We start from the raw sequence: 18,174 nt of genomic DNA, 5'->3' as shown, positions 1-18,174 counted from the left end.
CGTTAGCCCGTGGGACTCCCCGCTGCGGTGGGAGATGGGCGGGTGAGCGATACCTCAGCCAGGGCATTAACCCACGGGACTCCCTGCTGCAGGATCTGATGGGGGAAGCTTAGCCTGGGCTGTAACCCATGGGAATCCCCACTGCAGGGTCTGATGGGGGGTGGGGGGAAGCTCAGACAGGGCAGTAACCCACGGGCCTCCCTGCTGCAGGGTCAGATGGGGGGGGGAGAAATAGCTCAGCCAGGAAATCCGCTGAAGAGCAGCCGCTGTCCCACCCCCCCCCAGCGAAAAGTAAAAGTAAGCTTCACTTTAAAACTTCTTTATTAATGCCAGCTTCATCCTGTGCCCCCCAACCCAGCCTCTGCCCCCCTGCTGCCCTCGCCCCCACTGCCCTAACCTGGCAAGTGTCCGTGTCTCTGCAGGGTAGCCCCCACACCCTGCAGCGCCCCGAGAAGCACCCATGGGGGGGGGGAGGGAGAGGGACAAGCCAAACTCCCAGCAGGAGGGCTGGAGTGGGGTAGGAGAGCTGGGGGGAGCGGGGTGCCAGAAGCCCCAAGCTAGCGGGGGGGGGGGAGAGTGGGGGCCTGGGCAGGATCGAATTCCCCCACCCCTGACAGAGCTGTGCTACATTTTTCCTCCTTTTGGTTTTTGGGGTTTTTTTTGTAAAGAAAAAAAAAGTTTTTTTTAAAAAAAATTATTAAAAAAAAAAACGAGCGTCGGCAGAATCCACCGAGTCTGGCGCCGGCCCTGGGAGAGAGAGAAAGAGCAGTTAGGGGGGCCCCGGAACCCAGCCCCCCCGAGCGAGCCTGGAGGGGAGCCAGCTCCCCCGAGAGGCAAGGCCCCGGGCCCCCGCGGCTCACCGGGCTCAGCGGTCCGTGGTGGTGCGCAGGTCTGTGGTCAGCGGGTCGTGCTGGATGGTCTGGTGCAGCATCAGCGCCAGCAGCCCGGCCCGGTTGGTCATGGCCATGCGCACATTGCGCTCCTGCTCAAACAGCTCGTCCAGCTTGTACCACTGCCAAGAGCAGGAGGTGCCGTTACACGCAGCCACCTCTGGGGCAGGGCAGCTGGGGAACAGCCGCACATAACGCCGATGGGGACAGCTCGGCCGGCGCTGAGATGCAGCTAGCTCTGGGGCAGGGCAGCTGGGGAACAGCCACACATAACGCCGATGGGGACAGCTCGGCCGGCGCTGAGATGCAGCTAGCTCTGGGGCAGGGCAGCTGGGGAACAGCCACACATAACGCCGATGGGGACAGCTCGGCCGGCCCTGAGATGCAGCTAGCTCTGGGGCAGGGCAGCTGGGGAACAGCCGCGCATAACGCCGATGGGGACAGCTCGGCCGGCGACAACAGACAGAGACTGGGTCAGGAAAAGGGGAGCTCCCTACTCAAAAGTGTGGAAGGGCTGTGGGTGGGGGGAATTTCTTCAGTCAGAAGGAATCAAACGAGTTGAGATCATGCCTAGATTTTAGTGCCTGGGCCTCACTGCCAGGGGAGAGTGCCCCCTGCCCAGCCTCCCAATCCCCAGCGCCTGGCCCTGCCCGCCAGGGGAGGGTGCCCCCTGCCCGGCCCCCCAGCGCCCTGCCCTGACCACCAGGGGAGAGAGCCCCCTGCCCGGCCCCCCGGCCCTGACCACCAGGGGAGAGCGCCGCCTGCCCGGCCCCCCGGCCCTGACCACCAGGGGAGGGCGCCCCCTGCCCGGCCCCCCGGCGCCGGCCCTGCTCCGTACCACGCGCACTCTCTCCAGGTCCACCTCGGCCCGGCGCAGTTTCTCCCAGCAGTAGTGCCGGTTGCATTTCCTCTTGGGCACGCGGCAGAAATCGCCGGTGAGCTCAGACACGTCCTTGACCAGAGGGCAGCCGCACACCTCGTCCACCGACACCTGGAGGGGGCACCACAGGGTTCGCACCCACGCTGCCCCTCACGGCCGACCCGCAGCCCCCCGCTAGCCCAGCCCTGCCCCCCGGCCACAGCCAGGGCCCCTCACCTTGGGGTCGCGGGAGTGCTCGGGGCACAGCACCTGCAGTCGCTTGCAGTACGTCTTGCTCTGAGGGTTGTAGACGTCACAGAAGAGGCGGGTGGCCCTGGGGAGGGGAGACATGGTGCCCGGGTGAGAGGTGGCAGCTGCTACCAGCTGCCTGTGGGGCGGGAGGAACGACTCCATACGCCTAGGAAGACCTAGGCAGCACTGCCCCATTGTTCAGAGAGGGAAACTGAGGCACATGCATGTGCATTCAATCCTGCCTGTCAGAGCCAGAGCGAGAACCCAAGTGTCCTGGCTCCCAGCTCCCCCTGCTCTTACCACTAGACCCCACCCTTTCCCCAGAGCCAGGGAGAAAACCCAGGAGTCCTCTGGAAATTGTCTGAATGTCTTATGTGGGGTTCCACAGGGAATCTGGTGGTGTTTTACATCTTTATTAACTACCAGGATGTAGGGAGAGACCGATCCAGCGTAGAAATGGCACAAAGCGAGGGGGGCTTGCCAACCCGGAGGACAGAGCTAAAATTCAGAGGGATCTCGATAAATCGGAGAACGTGGCTATCGCCAACACAATGAATTTCAATGAAGGCCCCGTGGAGGATGGAAAAACCCAACACACAATAACAGACTGGAGGAGAAGGGGAGTCCCTAGCCGCAGACCCACACGCCGGCGGGGACCGCGAGACGGTCGTCGTGTTGTAGGACTAGGATTTTATGTTTGTACTTGGTATAACTTCGAATGAAGAATAAAGAATAATAATGTAACAAAGGGGCGGGCAAACTTTTTGGCCCAAGGGCCCCATGGGGTTTCTGAAATTGTATGGAGGGCCGGGTAGGGGAGGCTGCACCTCCCCAAACAGCCAGGCATAGCCTGGCCCCCAACCCCTATCTGTTAGGGGAAATCAACCTAGTTAGCATATGTGACTCCATTTTGGGTTTCCTGTCGGCCATTAACTAGAAGCGAGCACATCAGTACCAAGGAAGGAAGGATCGTTCAGGGTGGACAGCTGGACGGTTTCAAGATAAGGGAAATGAAGGAGACAGGAACCAGCCAACATGCCTGACGTTTTTCGCATGGGGAAGGTAGCTGCAGGGGATCGGCCATAGAGAAGGAGAAGGCCTGTTTATTGGTTTAGGCCCCCCGAGCCACACAGGTAGGATGTTTTGCCCACAGTATATAATCTTTGTGTAACCTGTAATCGGGGTCCCGTTCTGCTTAACAGAGCAGTACCACGCTCGAGCGTAATAAACCTACAAACTTTGAGACACTCTGCAGTCTGTCTTCATTTGGTTGCCTCAGCCTAGAAACGAACTGTACGTGTCCTAACTGGAATCATTCGTAACAATGGGACCGTCCCCAGGGACTCCTGCCCCATCCGCCCCGCTCCCTGTCCCCCCACCGGGACTCCCACCCCATCCATCCACACCCCTCCCTGTCCCCTGACCACCCCCCCGGGACTCCCACCCCATCCATGCCCCCCTGCTCCCTGTCCCCTGACCACCCACCCCCCCCCCCGGGACTCCCACGCCATCCATGCCCCCCTGCTTCCTGACCCCGCACGGGGACTCCTGCCCCATCCATGCTCCCCTGCTCCGTGTCCCCTGACTGCCCCCCAGGACTCCTGCCCCATCCACTGCCCCCTGCTCCCTGACCCCCCACGGGGACTCCTGCCCCATCCATCCACACCCCTCCCACCCGCTCCCTGTCCCCTGACCACCCCCCCAGGACTCCTGCCTCATCCATGCCCCCCTGTTTGCCCCCCGAGGACTCCTGCCCCATCCACTCCCCCCTGCTCCCTGACCGCCCCAGGACCTCCTGCCCCTGACTGCCCCTGTCCCCATTCGACCGCGCTGACCCCTATCCACAGCCCCATCCCCTGACCACCGCCCCAAACTCTCCTGCCCTCTATCCAACCCCCCTGCTCCCTGCCCCCTCACCGCGCTGCCTGGAGCACCGGTGGCCGGCAGCGCTAGAGCCAGCCACGTCACCGCACAGCACAGAGCACCGGGTCAGGCCGGGCTCTGCAGCCGCACTGCCCGGCAAGAGCTCGCAGCCCCGCTGGCCAGAGCATTGCATCAGCAGCACAGTGAGCTGAGGCTGCCGGGGAGGGGCTGGGGGCTCGCCCCCCAGGCCAGGAGGGTCCCGCAGGCTGGATGTGGCCCACGGGCCGTAGTTTGCCCACCTCTGATGTGGGATGTATTAAGGGTATTGATGTATGATATGATGTGACCATATTCTGCCAGCCACCCTGTCTGAAAGCAGGAAGTGTGCCCTTGGTAGAGATGCATCAGCCCGAATCTTGTGTCTGAAGCCAATTTCAAGGCAGTAATAGACCTTTAGGGTTACCACTTCGTTGGAGGTTTAAAATTAGCGTTTCGAAATAAGTAAAAGAATGTGACAATTGTTTTCTCCTGCCTTGCCAGTTGATGTTCCTGTTCAAATGCTCTGGGTAAATCAGTCCTGTGTTGAGTGTGAATGAGGAATGTGTGGGTTAAGAGATAAGTCTGAAGGCCATTACCAGACCAGATGTTCTAGGGAGGAACCAAGAACAGACGTAAAGGTGCCAGGAGTCTGCAACATGCCCCTGTTGAGAGGTCAGAGGAAGGCAGATTGACAACTCTAAAGATGCGGCAGGCACCTATCAATGGGGACAAGATAGCTGTGATCAAAACTAGCCTGGGGTAACTCCCCAAGTGACAGATGATGGAACAAGATAAAGGATGAGAAGGACAATTTAAGAAAACAAACGGCGACTGATCACAGCACAAAAGGTGCAAAACTCATTGGTCCCAAGGAAGGAAAATCACGATAGAAACAGGGGGCCTGGCCATGAACCTTTCGGTTCGTCCTGCCAAGACTTCCCCGGAGCACTGTGTCGTGACCGACGGAACCCAGTTCCTCCCTACCCGTGATCAACCTAGCTGGCCACTAGATTGATCCAGACTGGTACTCATGACATCAACGCATGGGACAAGGAGTATGTGTGTGAGAGATTAAATGCATATGCTAATTGTTGTGTTTCCAATAAACGCGGCGTATTGCCTTTTCCCCTGAAAAAGATCCCATGTGCTTCTTATCAACATAACAGCGTGCCCCTGGAGTGGGACAGGGGGACATTTTTGGCAGCAGCGGGCATGACTGAGCAGGCCTTTTTAGGAACCCCTCTGCTCACCCCGGATGGGGAAGGGGTGCCCCAAACACAAGCAATCCCACCATACCTGACTGGAGAACTGGCTCCAGGGGGATCGCACCCTACGGTCGAAAACCAAAAAAATGTTTCTTGCAACTCGGCCTGTCCGTGCCCTGCTAGACGGATCAAAAAGCGAAAGACCCCAAGGCAGAGCAGCAATTGTCACCTGAGGTACAACAGTGACATCACTGCTCTTGGCAAGACACGATGTGCCCATCAGAGTATAACCACCGCCCTCCAGTGGCCTTCTTCTGGAAAGGAAAACCAGCACACAACAGACCAATACCCGGCGTTGGCTTTGCCCTCAAGAACTTTCTAGTCAACTGCCTGATGGAGCTCCCCAGCACCATCAATGAGCATCTTATGCATCCATTCCCAAAACAGAGAACATAATCCTCTTAGGGGACTTTAACGCAAGAGTTGGCCGAGATTTTAACGTATGGAGTAGCACCACTGGGAAGGAAGGAAGGACGGACGGACTGAGTCGGCAAGACCACTTCCAATGGGATCCTTCTGCTCAGCCAATGTGCAAAGTGTGACCTTGTGATCACAAACACAGTCTTCAGACAAAGCAACAAGTACAAAACAACTGGACAACACCCCTGCTCAAAAGAGTGGCACCTCCTCAACTCGGTCATTGGAAAAACACAGGATCGAAGAGATGTCCAAATCACCTGTGTCGTGAGAGGAGCCGATGCTTGCCGGACTGACTCCTGCCTGGGGAGGTCAGTCATGTCCCTCAGGATTGCACCGAAACATAGAAAGCAATCCAAATCACACAGACAGCAACACAACAGCCAAAGACTTCAATCCTCAGTGCACCGAGAGACCTTCAAACACTCCTCAGTGAAAAACTGGCCATATGCACACCTGGAAACGACAACACAAGCATCAAGGAAGACTGGGAAGCCATAAAACGGCCTACCCACAAGGCTTGCGAGGAATCCATCGGCCTCGCTGCTGGCTGCCATCAGGACTGGTTTGACAACAACGACGTTGCGATTACAGCCCTTTTGGGCCAGAAGAGAAAAAGCTTTTTGCGATTGGCAAAACCAACCCCTGTCCAGTCAGAAGCAGGGCTCTCTCCAACAGCTCAAAGGAGCATCCGAGAAATCAAAACCAAATGGCGGGAGGACAAAACAAAAGAAAGCCAAACGTTCGCTGACAGACACCATATGTGGAGGTTTTTTGGTGAGACAAAGACCCTGTACGGACGAAGCTCACGGGGCCTCATGCCACTGAGCTCTGAAGATGATAGTGCCCTTCTTAAAGGGAACGGATCCATCAAAGAGCGCTGGAAAGAACATGGCCAAAAGCTTCTAAATTGAGAATCGACTGTGACTGACGACACGAGCGACTCCATCCCTCGGCACCCAATCTGGGAAACTCTTGCCAACCCACCGACGCCTGAAGGGATCTGCAAAGCAATTAATCAAATGTAGACCAGTCAAGCACCAGGTCCTGATGGCGAACCAGCTGAAGTACTGAAAGCCGGGGGAGAAACACTGACTAACAAGATTCATTTGCTGCTCCTCAAAATCTGGCGCACCGAAGAAATCCCCACTGACTTACGTAACGCTAACAATGTCACCATTTTCAAAAATAGGGGACAGTGCCGACTGTGGCAAGTACCGAGGCACTGCCCTGCTCTCCATCGCTGGGAAGATTCTTGCTAGAATCTCACTGAATCGCCTGTTTCCTCTTGCAGAGGAAGTATTGCCAGCATCCCAGTGTGGCTTCAGACCATCACGAGGCACCACCGACGTGATTTCCGCAGCCAGGCAGATCCAGAAAAAAGGCCAAGACCACCAGCAGGAGCTGTATATGGCCTTTATCAATCTGACCAAAGCTTTCAACTCCGTCAACCGTGAGGCTCTGTGGAAAATCATGTCAACGTTTGGCGGCCCAAACAAATTTATAACCACGGTAAGACTCCTCCACGACTGGATGACTGGCTCCATCTTCCGCAGTGGCTCTGCCTCCAAGCCCTTTGCCGTCCAAACTGGCGTAAAACAAGGCTGTGTACCGGCACCCACCCTTTTCTCCGTTTTCTTAGTAGCTACGAAAACACTAACCCAAGATTGACTCCCACAGGGCGTTGGCTTCCAATATTGGACTGACGGCCACCTCTCCAACCTCTCTCGTCTCCCTGCCAGAACGAATATCGGCAACAATAACCAGGCTCCGGCACGCAGATGATTGGGCGGTAGCTGCAGACTCGAAGGAGGACCTACAAACAGCCCTTAATTGCTCCTCTTGGCCCTGGTCTACACTAGGACTTTAGGTCAAATTTAGCAGCGTTAAATCGATGTAAACCTGCACCCGACCACATATGAAGCCCTTTATATCAACTTAAAGGGCTCTTAAAATCGATTTCCTTACTCCACCCCGACAAGTGGATTAGCGCTTAAATCGGCCTTGCCGGGTCAAATTCGGGGTACTGTGGACACAATTCAACGGTATTGGCCTCCGGGAGCTATCCCAGAGTGCTCCATTGTGACCGCTCTGGGCAGCACTCTCAACTCAGATGCACCATTGTCTGCCGTTGCTCTGATGCAGGGAGGGGCGACTGACGACAGGGCTCACAGGGTTGGCTTACAGGGAGTTAAAATCAACAAAGGGGGTGGCTTTACATCAAGGAGTATTTCAGGCAGGACTTCACGGAGGGTTCCAATAAGAAATGGTGCACCCAAGTTATTGTTCTTCTTGGAACAAGGAGGTTAGTCTGGCCTCTGACTGATACATGGCTAGATTTACCTCGCTGCACCTTCTCTGTGAGTGACTGCAGTGTGACCTAGAGGAATGAGTCCCCTAGACGGGGGGCGGAGGGGGGGGTTGCAAATGAGTACAAAACAAATCTGGTCTATTTCTTGTTTTGACACACTCCATCTATCTTTTACATCTTTGGCTGGCAGCAGACGGTGCAGAAGGACTGCATGCCATCCACATCTCGTGGCTGCTCGGCAGAAGATGGTACAATAGGACTGCCAGCCATCCTCATCTCTTGCCTGCCCGGCAGAAGATGGTACAGTACGACTGCTAGCAATCCGTATCGCCTGCCTGCTCACCGTAAGATGGTTCAATAGGACTGACTGCAGGACTAAAGAGAATGACCTGATCAAGTCACTCCAAATTTAGTCCCTGCACCCATGTCTGCCCAGGCGCTCCTGATCGACCTCACAGAGGCAACCAGGAGCACCTCAGACATGACGATGACGGCTACCAGTCCTACTGTACCGTCTGCTGCCACAAGGGAAGGGGTTGCTGCTGCTGTGTAGCAATGCAGTACGGCGTCTGTCAGCACCCAGGAGACATATGGTGACCGTGAGCTGAGCGGGCTCCATGCTTGCCGTGGTATGGCGTCTGCACGGGTAACCAGGAAAAAAGGCGCAAAACAATTGTCTGCCCTTGCTTTCACAGAGGGAGGGAGGGAAGGGGGGCCTGATGACATGTACCCAGATCCACCCGCGACAATGTTTTAGCCCCATCAGGCATTGGGATCTCAACCCAGAATTCCAATGGGCAGCGGAGACTGCGGGAACTGTGGGATAGCTACCCACAGTTCAAAACTCCGGAAGTCGACGCTTGCCTCGGTACTGTGGAAGCGCTCCGCCGAGTTAATGCACTTAATACACTTAGAGCATTTTCTGTGGGGACACACACACTCAAATATATAAAACCGATTTCTAAAAAAACCGACTTCTATAAATTCGACCTAATTTCGTAGTGTAGACAGACCCTGAAACTTACAAAAGCCTAGAGCTAATGCTGAACATCGACCAAAAAAAAAAAGTCCCCGCCAGCCAGTCCCCGGTCAATCATCGGACCCAGCAAGGAAGATCTAGATCAACAAAGAAGAACTGGAAAACGTAGAAGACTTTGCCTATCTTGGCAGCCGTCTCTCACAGAGGGCAGACATAGAAGTCGAGATCCAGCCCAGAATTCGCCATGCCAGCCTTGCCTTTGGCGACTGTCTCGCCGGGTTTTCAACACTCACAACATGAGAACGCACACGACACTTGCAGTTTATAAAGCGGTGGTAATCCCAGCTCTCCTCTACGGCTGTGAGACGTTGGTGACCTACAGGAAAAACCTGAAAAACCTGGAATGCCAGCACCGAGGCTTTCTCTGGAAGATCCTCAACATAAAGTGGGAGGATCGTCGCACTAATCTCAGTGTCCTCACGAAGGCCAACACCCTTAAGATGAACGTCAAGAGATCTGGCACGGACACCACACGCCGGGGGAGAGCAGCCCAGGATAGGGGTAACTGGCGAAGACTTGTCAGAGAGGCAGCGTCCACTTTTGAGGAAAATCGCCTTGCCCTGGTCGCAGAAAAACGCCAGAAAAGAAAGGACACAAGACTGTCCTGCTGCAATCACGGGCCAGCCCCGTCTTCTAACCCCACCTGCAACGTCTGCCAACGAGCCTGCAGCTCAAGGATCCGACTCCTCAGTCACCAAAGGACCCATGAAAAACAAAGCCTGTGGAAGAGATCATGCTCGACCTCGAGGGGTCGCTCAGGCTATTGCAAAAAAAGCACATGCAATTTTAGGTTGCATTAACAGAGGCATAGCCAGCAAGTCGCAGGAGGGGAGAGGACCGCTCAGCTCGGCTCTGGCTAGGCCTCAGCTGGAGGACGGTGTCCGGTTTTGGTCACCAACGCATAGAAAGGATGTGGAGACAATGGGTAGGATCCAGAGGCGAGCACCAAAGATGATCAAAAGGGAGGGACGCCAGCCATGTGAGCCAAGGCGGCAGGAACTGGGTACACTCAATTTGGAAAAGAGATTGAGGGGGGACATGACAGCGCTCTTCGAATACTCAAAAGGCTGCCATAGAAAAGATGGAGACAGGTCGTTCTCTCAGAGGGCAGGACGAGAGGCCGTGGGTTCAAACTACAGCACAGCAGATTGAGATTAAATCTCAGGGAAAACTTCTGGCCGGGAAGAGCAGCAGGACGATGGAACCGAGGCCTCGGGAGGTCGTGGAAGCTCCTTCGAGGAGGGTTTCAGGCGAAGGCCAGAGCCATCTGTCTTGGATGGTTTAAATCCTGCAGCGTGGTCAGGGGTCCGCCTAGGTGCCCCTTGTGGTCCCCTCTAACACTATAGGTCGAGGAGTCTATGAAGGTACATGCAAGTGGGGCAGAGAGGAGGACTGTAGCAATCAAAGACAACGGGTGAAATCCCTCACGGGAATTACAGTGACGTGGGAACCAAAAGCAGTGGAACGGTGAAGAGAGGGGACAACAGGCAGAGGGAGTCAGTGGGAGAACCATATGTGGGGGGGAACCAGGGGGTCAGGTTGATGGGGGAAGGTTTAGAAGATGGACAATGTCAGCCCATATGGGCTGGGACTCACCCCTCTATGCGGGTTGGGTACATGGATCCGAACGACGTCTGGCTCTCGTACTGCGGGGAAGGGAGAACACAGGGCTCGTCAGTGCACCGGGAGGGGGAGGGGGACAGGGACAAGACAGGGGAACAGCCACACGTAACGCCGCATGGCTGTCAGATGCGGCCATCTCTGGGGCGGAGCAGAGGGGGGAACAAGGGGAGAGTCTGTGTTTCCCGGGCCCCGCAAGGCAGGGCAGCGTACCTTGGCGTAGCAACGTTCCATGTGGCGCAGAGCCACCTTGGGGTTGATGGGGTGCCCGCAGGAGACGCAGAAGATCTGTAGGTCGGTGTCGTCGCTATCTCCCTCGTTGGTCTGTGGGGAGAGAGCAGGGAGGGCCCTCTTAGTGCTGCCCCATCAGGGGGATCCCTGAGCTCGGGACAGCTGGGGAGAGAACCCAGGAGTCCTGGCTCCCAGCTCCCCCACCCCGCTGTAACCCGCCAGACCCCACTCCCCTCCCAGAGCCAGAGCTCAGGCGTCCGGCCCCGCCCACCTCCTCATCCTCCTTGATGGCCTGCTGCTTGGCCTTGCCGATGATGGCCTCCAGCTCGTGGAAGCGACGCTCCATCTCCTGCAGCCGCAGCCGCGCCTGCTGCTGCTCCCGCCGGATCCGCTCCAGCAGCTTCTTGCCGTGCTCCTCCGCCACGCATGGGCTCTGCTGCCACTGCTGGATGCGCTGCGGAAGGATCTCGTAGATCCGGCTGGAGGGGGAGAGACAGACAGACTGACCTGCGGGCAGGGATACTGGTCTGGGGGCCCCATGGGCCTGAGCCAAGGTTGGCGGGATACGGGTCTGGGGGGCCCCCATGGGTCTAATCCAAGAGGGAGGATATGGGGCTGGGAGGTACCCTGTGGGTCTGATCTGGAGTGGGGATAGTGGGGTTGGGGGGGGGCCCTGTGGGTCTGATCGGGGTGGGGGTGATACTGGGCTGCAGGGCTCCTGTGGGTCTAATCTGGGGCAGGAGGAGATACCGGGCTGGGGGGCCCATGGTTCTGATCTGGGATGGGGGGGTGTCTCATTCGGGGGTATATGGGGCTGGGGGGAGGGGTCCCGTGGGTCTGATGCAGGTGATTGGGATGGTACCAATGCCATGGAGCACCCCTGCTGGGGCCCGGGGATTCCCAGGCTTGGAGGTTCCAGGGCTCGGGGCTGCGCCCCCGAGGCAGGGGTGGGTCCGGGGCCCTTACTTGGCGGCCAGCTTCATGCCGCACTCCTCGGAGCAGTACTTGGAGGCGGCGCGGGCTGGCTGGACGCAGCCGGGGCCCAGGCACTGATGCAGCGAGGCCGGGTCCTTGGCGTCCGGCCGCTCGGCGTGCCGCGACCGGTCCCGGTGCTTCTGCTTCTGCTTGTGACGCTTGTACTTCTCCTCCTTCTTCAAGGGCGGAGAGACCGCATCAGCGCCCTGCAGCCCCCACAGGGCCATCGCCCCCTTTCCACCCGCAGCCAGGGGCCCCTCCGTGACCAGCCCCTGTGCTCTAACCCCTAGCCCCCGCTCCCGTCTCAGAACTGGGGAGAGAACCCAGGAGTCCTGGCTCCCAGTGCCCCCTGCTCTAACCCCTAGCCCCCGCTCCCGTCTCAGAACTGGGGAGAGAACCCAGGAGTCCTGGCTCCCAGTGCCCCCTGCTCTAACCCTAGCCCCCGCTCCCGTCTCAGAACTGGGGAGAGAACCCAGGAGTCCTGGCTCCCAGTGCCCCCTGCTCTAACCCCTAGCCCCCACTCCCGTCTCAGAACTGGGGAGAGAACCCAGGAGTCCTGGCTTCCCGGATATACCCCACGACTGGGGAAAGTCTCCGTGGTGGCTGCAATTGGCTCCTACCTTCTTCTCCGATTTCTTCTCCCGCCTCTTGACGTGCTTGACCTTCACGGCGCGTTTGCGGAGCACGGGGTCCAGGAATGGGGCATCCTCCGGGTCGCTGAGCCACGGCTGGGGGTGGGGTGGGGGGAGTGGCAGGAGAGGAGACAAGGATGAGACCAGCACCCTCTGAGTGAGCTAGAGAGGCCACAGACCCTAGATACCCCCTGCTCCTACCAAGCAGGCTACAGAGGCTTTCTGAGCCCCCAATGACGCTCTACCCAGGCTCCTGTCCAGGGAGCCCCCCACATGTACTCAGAAAAACAGAGCCAAGAGGCTGAACATTCAGGGATGGGACTCCCTGCATGGAGATGCAGCCACCTCTGGGGCGGGGCAGCTGAGGAACGGCCACAGAGTAAAACGATTTGGAGACTGCTCTATCTGGACACATGGCGCCTGGGTTCTCCTGGGGCCCTGCCACGCGTGGGATCCCGCAGGTTGGGTGGGGCCCTCACCAGGTTCTGGTCGTCGAAGGCTCCAGCACAGAACTCTTGGTATAAGTCAGGGTCAATCGGGAGGTCATCATCTGACAGCGGCTCAGGGGTGGCGGACGATTCCAACTGCTCTTTCAGCATCTGCAGGTCTTCGTCCCGCCCCCGCAGCATCTGCCAGGAGGGGATTAGACACTTGCTGCCTGACACCTCAGACCTACCCCCTCCCCTGTGGCTGCCCCACACACAGACAGGGAAACTGAGGCACAAAGAGGGGAAGAGACCATGATCAAACTGCAAAAGTCCATGATCAAACTGCAAAAGCTGGGAATAGGACCTGACTCCCTTTCCCCACTAGACCCCACTCTCCTCCCAGAGCTGGGGAGAGAACCCAGGAGTCGTGGCTCCCAGGCACCTCCCTGCTCTACCCACTAGCCCCTTCGCCTCTCCCGGACCTAGGAAGAGAACCCAGGAATCCTGCAGGGAAATGGGCACAGAAAGGATGGAGACAACTTACCGAGGCTGGGAAATACTTATATGATTCCTAGAAAGAAAAGAAATACTCTGGTAAGCAGCTCGGATGACATGCAGCCATCTCTGGAGCGGGGCAGCTGGGTAATAGCCTCCAAACGGAGCACACAGGTGTTTAGGACAGGAAGTGAATGCTCCAGTACTCACCCGTGCCCGGACCTGGCACTGCCGCAGACGGCACTTCTGACGGATTTTATTGGGCCCTCCAAATTTCTTCATGTCACGGCAGAAGTCACACTGCCCACAGTCCTCTGTCCGCCGGCACGCCTCGCACTCCCCACACATCCGTGCCGAGCGCTTGATTTGCTGTTGCGGATGAGAGAACTGTAAGAATGACAAGTTTGCACATTGTAGAAAGATGGAAGTCATCCTTAACCAGGGGCGTCCTTAACTGGGGGCAGGAGAAAGAGAGACCATTTTTACTCTCACATCTTTGAAATTATCACTCCATCCACTGCCTTCAAATCTCACTTGCTCTTGCCTCTTGGTGAGATCTATCAAACAAGCCAGGTTTGAGATTTCTACCTTTCTCTCAGTCTCTCTCCTAAAACATCCCCAGCCCCTTTAGAGTCTTCCTTGCAAAGAGACAATTTAGCATGTGCCCCTCAGTCCAAAGCTGAAGTTGGCTGGTAAAGGGAAACACCCCTGTAATCTGGAAACAGATCTTTGTACCCTTTAAGAATTTTAATCAGTTTGGCATCACAACCATCACTTTAAATATTTCTAACTAAGGACTGCAACAACCTACCCTCCACACGCAAAAATCGTGGATACTTTTTAACCAAGTCTAGCTGTTTGCATCCACAAATCCAAAATTTGGAGCTCTGCATTTTATCCGGCATACCCAGAAACAACCGTGGGCGTAAAGGGAGAGTCTAAGCCAAGCCCCCGTTTAAAATGCTCATGCTTCTGTTTAGAGGGAAATATTCCTAGCAAGTTTCATTCAATTTCTTTGCAATGGAATCTGTTGCTTAACGGGCCCGGTTCCCTTCTGGTCCTCATGCCATCTGCTAGATTTCAGCTGCTGCAGCAGAAGAAAATCATGGTGCATTTCATGGATTAATTCCAGTTCCCGCTAGTAACAAAGTCCCCATAGCTGCATCCAATTTTGGGGCCCTAATAAGCCAGAGAAGGGACTAGGTGTTTTGTTTGGTTTTCTAAACGCAACGCATTTCCTGCTGTTGCGGCTCGTCAATCGCAGCATTTTGCTTTCCCAACAACACTGAGATTTTAGCGCAAGAGGGGCGCCCGAACTGACGCCGGCCCACGCGTCAAAGAGCACTCCCAGCGGCAGAGGCTCAGGATTCATCCCAATCGAGAAACACTTCCATGGAAACCAAACCGAGCCTGCTCTCCTGCAGGGCTGACTCCGCACCAAGCTTATGGCTTAGAGACGGGGCTAGACTCTTCCCAGCTGGCGCGTCCTTAAAGCAGCACCTATCCCGTGCTCAGCCACCCTCCCACAAAAAAAACCCCTCAGGGCTACCTCCCCTTTCCTCCCCAAAGACCATACTCCAGAAATATGGAGTAAGAATGGAAAAGAAACGGTCAGGTCGCTTTCAAAATCTCCTGGCACAACTCACTGGAGGGGAGTGCTGCCACTCAAAATGGGATGGCTCGCCTGGTGCCAAGACGCAGCCACCTCTAGGGAGGGGCGGCTGGGAAATGGCTGCACATAAGACCACATAGCAACTCAGTCAGAACTATCTGCTTGGGGAATCAGGGGTATCAGACTAGATTGCAGGGTGTTTACCCTCAACTCTGACCACGGGGAAGGGCAGGGATGAGAGGGAGGATCAAGAGCGGACCCCCCATGGGCAGGAACAGGGAAGGGCAGCGACTGGAACTCGCCAGGACCCGGCTGGCTCTTGGAGCCGCTCTTGGAACCCTGCGGCTTAGCTCCCTGGCAACGCAGCCCACTGGCTCATGGGATAGAATCCCGTCCCCCAGAACGTCCTCACCTGGCCACCTACTTTTGACCCACGGCTCTGGTCCAGGGCCAGCTCCTGGGCCTTCTTCCTCAGCTCGTCCTTCTCAAACCGATCCCGCTCGCCCTCCCGCTCCTTCTCTTTGGATTTTTTGTGCCGGTATCGGATCTCCAAGGCCGGGTTCTTATCTGCGGTGGGGAAATGAAAACACATCACAGACAGAAATACTAAGGGGATAGCCCCACACCCCTCCCAGAGCCAGGGAGGGGACCCAGGAGTCTGGGCTCCCCGCCCCGTTCCTCACCTCGGCACTGCAGACAGTACCATTCCCGAATGGCCTTTGCCATCTTCTCTGTGATGTTGATACAATTGCCATGGAACCACTCATTGCAGTTATCACAGCCTCTGAAGGGGTAGGAGAGATGGAAGAGTCAGAGCGCCCCTGACTGAGCCCCCTGCCCTGCACCCCCAGTGCCCGGCCCGCCAGAGGAGAGCCCCCCACACCGAGCCCCATGCCCCTGAGTGTCCAGCACAGACTGCCAGGGGACAGCACCCCCTGCCCAGCCCCCTATAACAGCTGGAATTTCCCAGGGGGAGTCTCACTTGGCCTGGCTCAGTGAGCAGGATGGCTGGACTGAGTCTCCCCTCGGGTCTCCCACCCCCCTTCCAGCAGCCTGAATCCAGGACAGAGGCAGCCCCTCGCAAGCTCAGTGCTGGAGACCCAGGCGCCCTAGCAGCCCCCCCACCCCGCCCAGTCTCCGTACATCATGAAGCAGTTGATGTCCGGCTTGCGGCAGATGCAGTACACAGGCGCGTTCTCGCCATTCTCCGACTTGGACTCCTCACCCACCGCGGCCAGCTCCGGGTCCGAGAACTCGCTGTCCTGGGGGGCGTGGGAGGGGAAGACAAAGGGCATCAGAGAACCAGGAGTCCTGGCTCTCAGCCCCCTCCTGCTCTCAGCCACCAGACCCCTCCCAGGGAACCCAGGAGTCCGGGCTCCCAGCCCCCTCCTGCTCTCAGCCACCAGCCCCCTCCCAGGGAACCCAGGAGTCCGGGCTCCCAGCCCCCTCCTGCTCTCAGCCACCAGACCCCTCCCAGGGAACCCAGGAGTCTGGGCTCCCAGCCCCCTCCTGCTCTCAGCCACCAGCCCCCTCCCCTCCCGAGAACCCAGGAGTCCGGGCTCCCAGCCCCCCCCGCTCTCAGCCACCAGCCCCCTCCCCTCCCGAGAACCCAGGAGTCCGGGCTCCCAGCCCCCCCCTGCTCTCAGCCACCAGCCCCCTCCCCTCCCGAGAACCCAGGAGTCCGGGCTCCCAGCCCCCCCTGCTCTCAGCCACCAGACCCCTCCCCTCCCGAGAACCCAGGAGTCGGGCTCCCAGCCCCCTCCTGCTCTCAGCCACCAGACCCCTCCCCTCCCGAGAACCCAGGAGTCCGGGCTCCCAGCCCCCCTCTGCTCTCAGCCACCAGACCCCTCCCCTCCCGAGAACCCAGGAGTCCGGGCTCCCAGCCCCCCCTGCTCTCAGCCACCAGACCCCTCCCCTCCCGAGAACCCAGGAATCCGGGGTCCCCCCTTACCATGGTCCCTCCCAGCCCCTTGGTGTGGATGGAATCAAGACAACAAGGGCTCTGGGGCAGGAAGTTCCGACAGCCCCGCCCCCAGGCAGCTACTTCCACTTCCGGGGTCATCCGGCCACCCTGGCCAAAGGCGCCGCCACCACCCCCAGCCAGCTCAGCTGCCCGCTTCCAAGATGGCCACCGTCAGGGCTATGACGTTTCTCCCAGTTGGCCTCTGCCCGCTTCCAAGATGGCCTCCCCCAAGCCCCTCTGAGAGTGACGAGCGCCTCAGGCAAGAAGGCCACGCCCCTAAGGATCTGCGCTGCCTGAGCGGCAGGATCAAATATGTCTGCTTCAGCGCTACTTAACGCACCATTGAGCGGGAGCGGCCATCTTTGATACTGGCAACTGCAAGACACGTTGACTCAGACAAGTCGTCTAAATAACCAGATAGATACGGTGCATGAGGATAGATAGATAGATAGATAGATAGATAGAGGGGGTGGATGGGGATAGATAGATAGATAGATAGATAGATTAGATGGGGTGCATGGGCATAGATAGATAGAGGGGGTGCATGCAGACAGATAGATGGGGGGTGTATGGGGATAGATAGATAGATAGATAGATGGGGTGTATGAGGATGGATAGATAGATAGATAGACAGATGGGGTGCATGGGGATAGATAGATAGGGGGTGTATGGGAATAGATAGATAGATAGATAGATTAGATAGAGGGGGTGTATGGGGATAGATAGAAGGGGTGCATGGAGACAGATAGAGGAGGTGTATGGGGATAGATAGATAGATAGAGGGGATGCATGGGGATAGATAGATAGGGGGGTGTATGGGAATAGATAGATAGATAGATAGATTAGATAGAGGGGGTGTATGGGGATAGATAGAAGGGGTGCATGGAGACAGATAGAGGAGGTGTATGGGGATAGATAGATAGATAGAGGGGATGCATGGGGATAGATAGATAGATAGAGGGGGTGCATGGAGACAGATAGATAGAGGGGGTGCATGGAGACAGATAGATAGGGGGGTGTATGGGGATAGATAGATAGAGGGGGTGCATGGAGACAGATAGATAGATATGGGGGAGTATATGGATAGATAGATAAATAGATATTTAATCTTAGGGGCTAGAGATCTAGAGGTGTAGGTATATGGTTAGATAGCTCAGGAACCCCTTGGTCAAATGACCCAAAATTTGGGTCACTGCCCGGGGAAGGGAAGACAAAGGGCAACCGAGAACCCAGGAGTCCTGGCTCCCAGCCCACCCCCCCGTTCTCCACTGTCAGCCGTCAGA

General features: G+C 57.1%; 1 protein-coding gene across 2 annotated transcripts; it reads right to left on the bottom strand.

The window, feature by feature from the left end:
* Nucleotides 1–352: 352 nt before the first annotated feature.
* On the bottom strand, nt 353–16,990 carry CXXC1 (CXXC finger protein 1; the record flags this gene model as incomplete). 2 transcript variants are annotated; one of them, XM_084612438.1, is made up of 16 exons in its annotated part: nt 353–747; nt 861–1,012; nt 1,729–1,881; nt 1,987–2,083; nt 10,532–10,581; nt 10,769–10,879; nt 11,058–11,265; nt 11,753–11,937; nt 12,382–12,489; nt 12,873–13,022; nt 13,366–13,392; nt 13,527–13,703; nt 15,341–15,495; nt 15,612–15,712; nt 16,072–16,190; nt 16,880–16,990. In XM_084612438.1, 15 exons carry the CDS (start codon nt 16,988–16,990, stop codon nt 866–868), a joined length of 1,899 nt encoding a protein of 632 aa, XP_084468564.1. In that variant the 3' UTR covers nt 353–747; nt 861–865. The 2 variants fall into 2 exon arrangements, with proteins under 2 accessions (XP_084468564.1, XP_084468565.1); XM_084612439.1 differs by having other exon boundaries at nt 354–747; nt 13,527–13,685; nt 16,880–16,956.
* Between the last annotated feature and the right edge of the window lie 1,184 nt (nt 16,991–18,174).

The sequence above is a fragment of the Lepidochelys olivacea genome (assembly GCF_965140295.1).
Source record: "Lepidochelys olivacea isolate rLepOli2 genome assembly, chromosome: 23".
Taxonomy (NCBI): domain Eukaryota; kingdom Metazoa; phylum Chordata; order Testudines; family Cheloniidae; genus Lepidochelys; species Lepidochelys olivacea.
The sequence above is the reverse complement of the archived record's forward strand: the minus strand, read 5'-3'. Positions and strand labels throughout refer to the sequence as shown.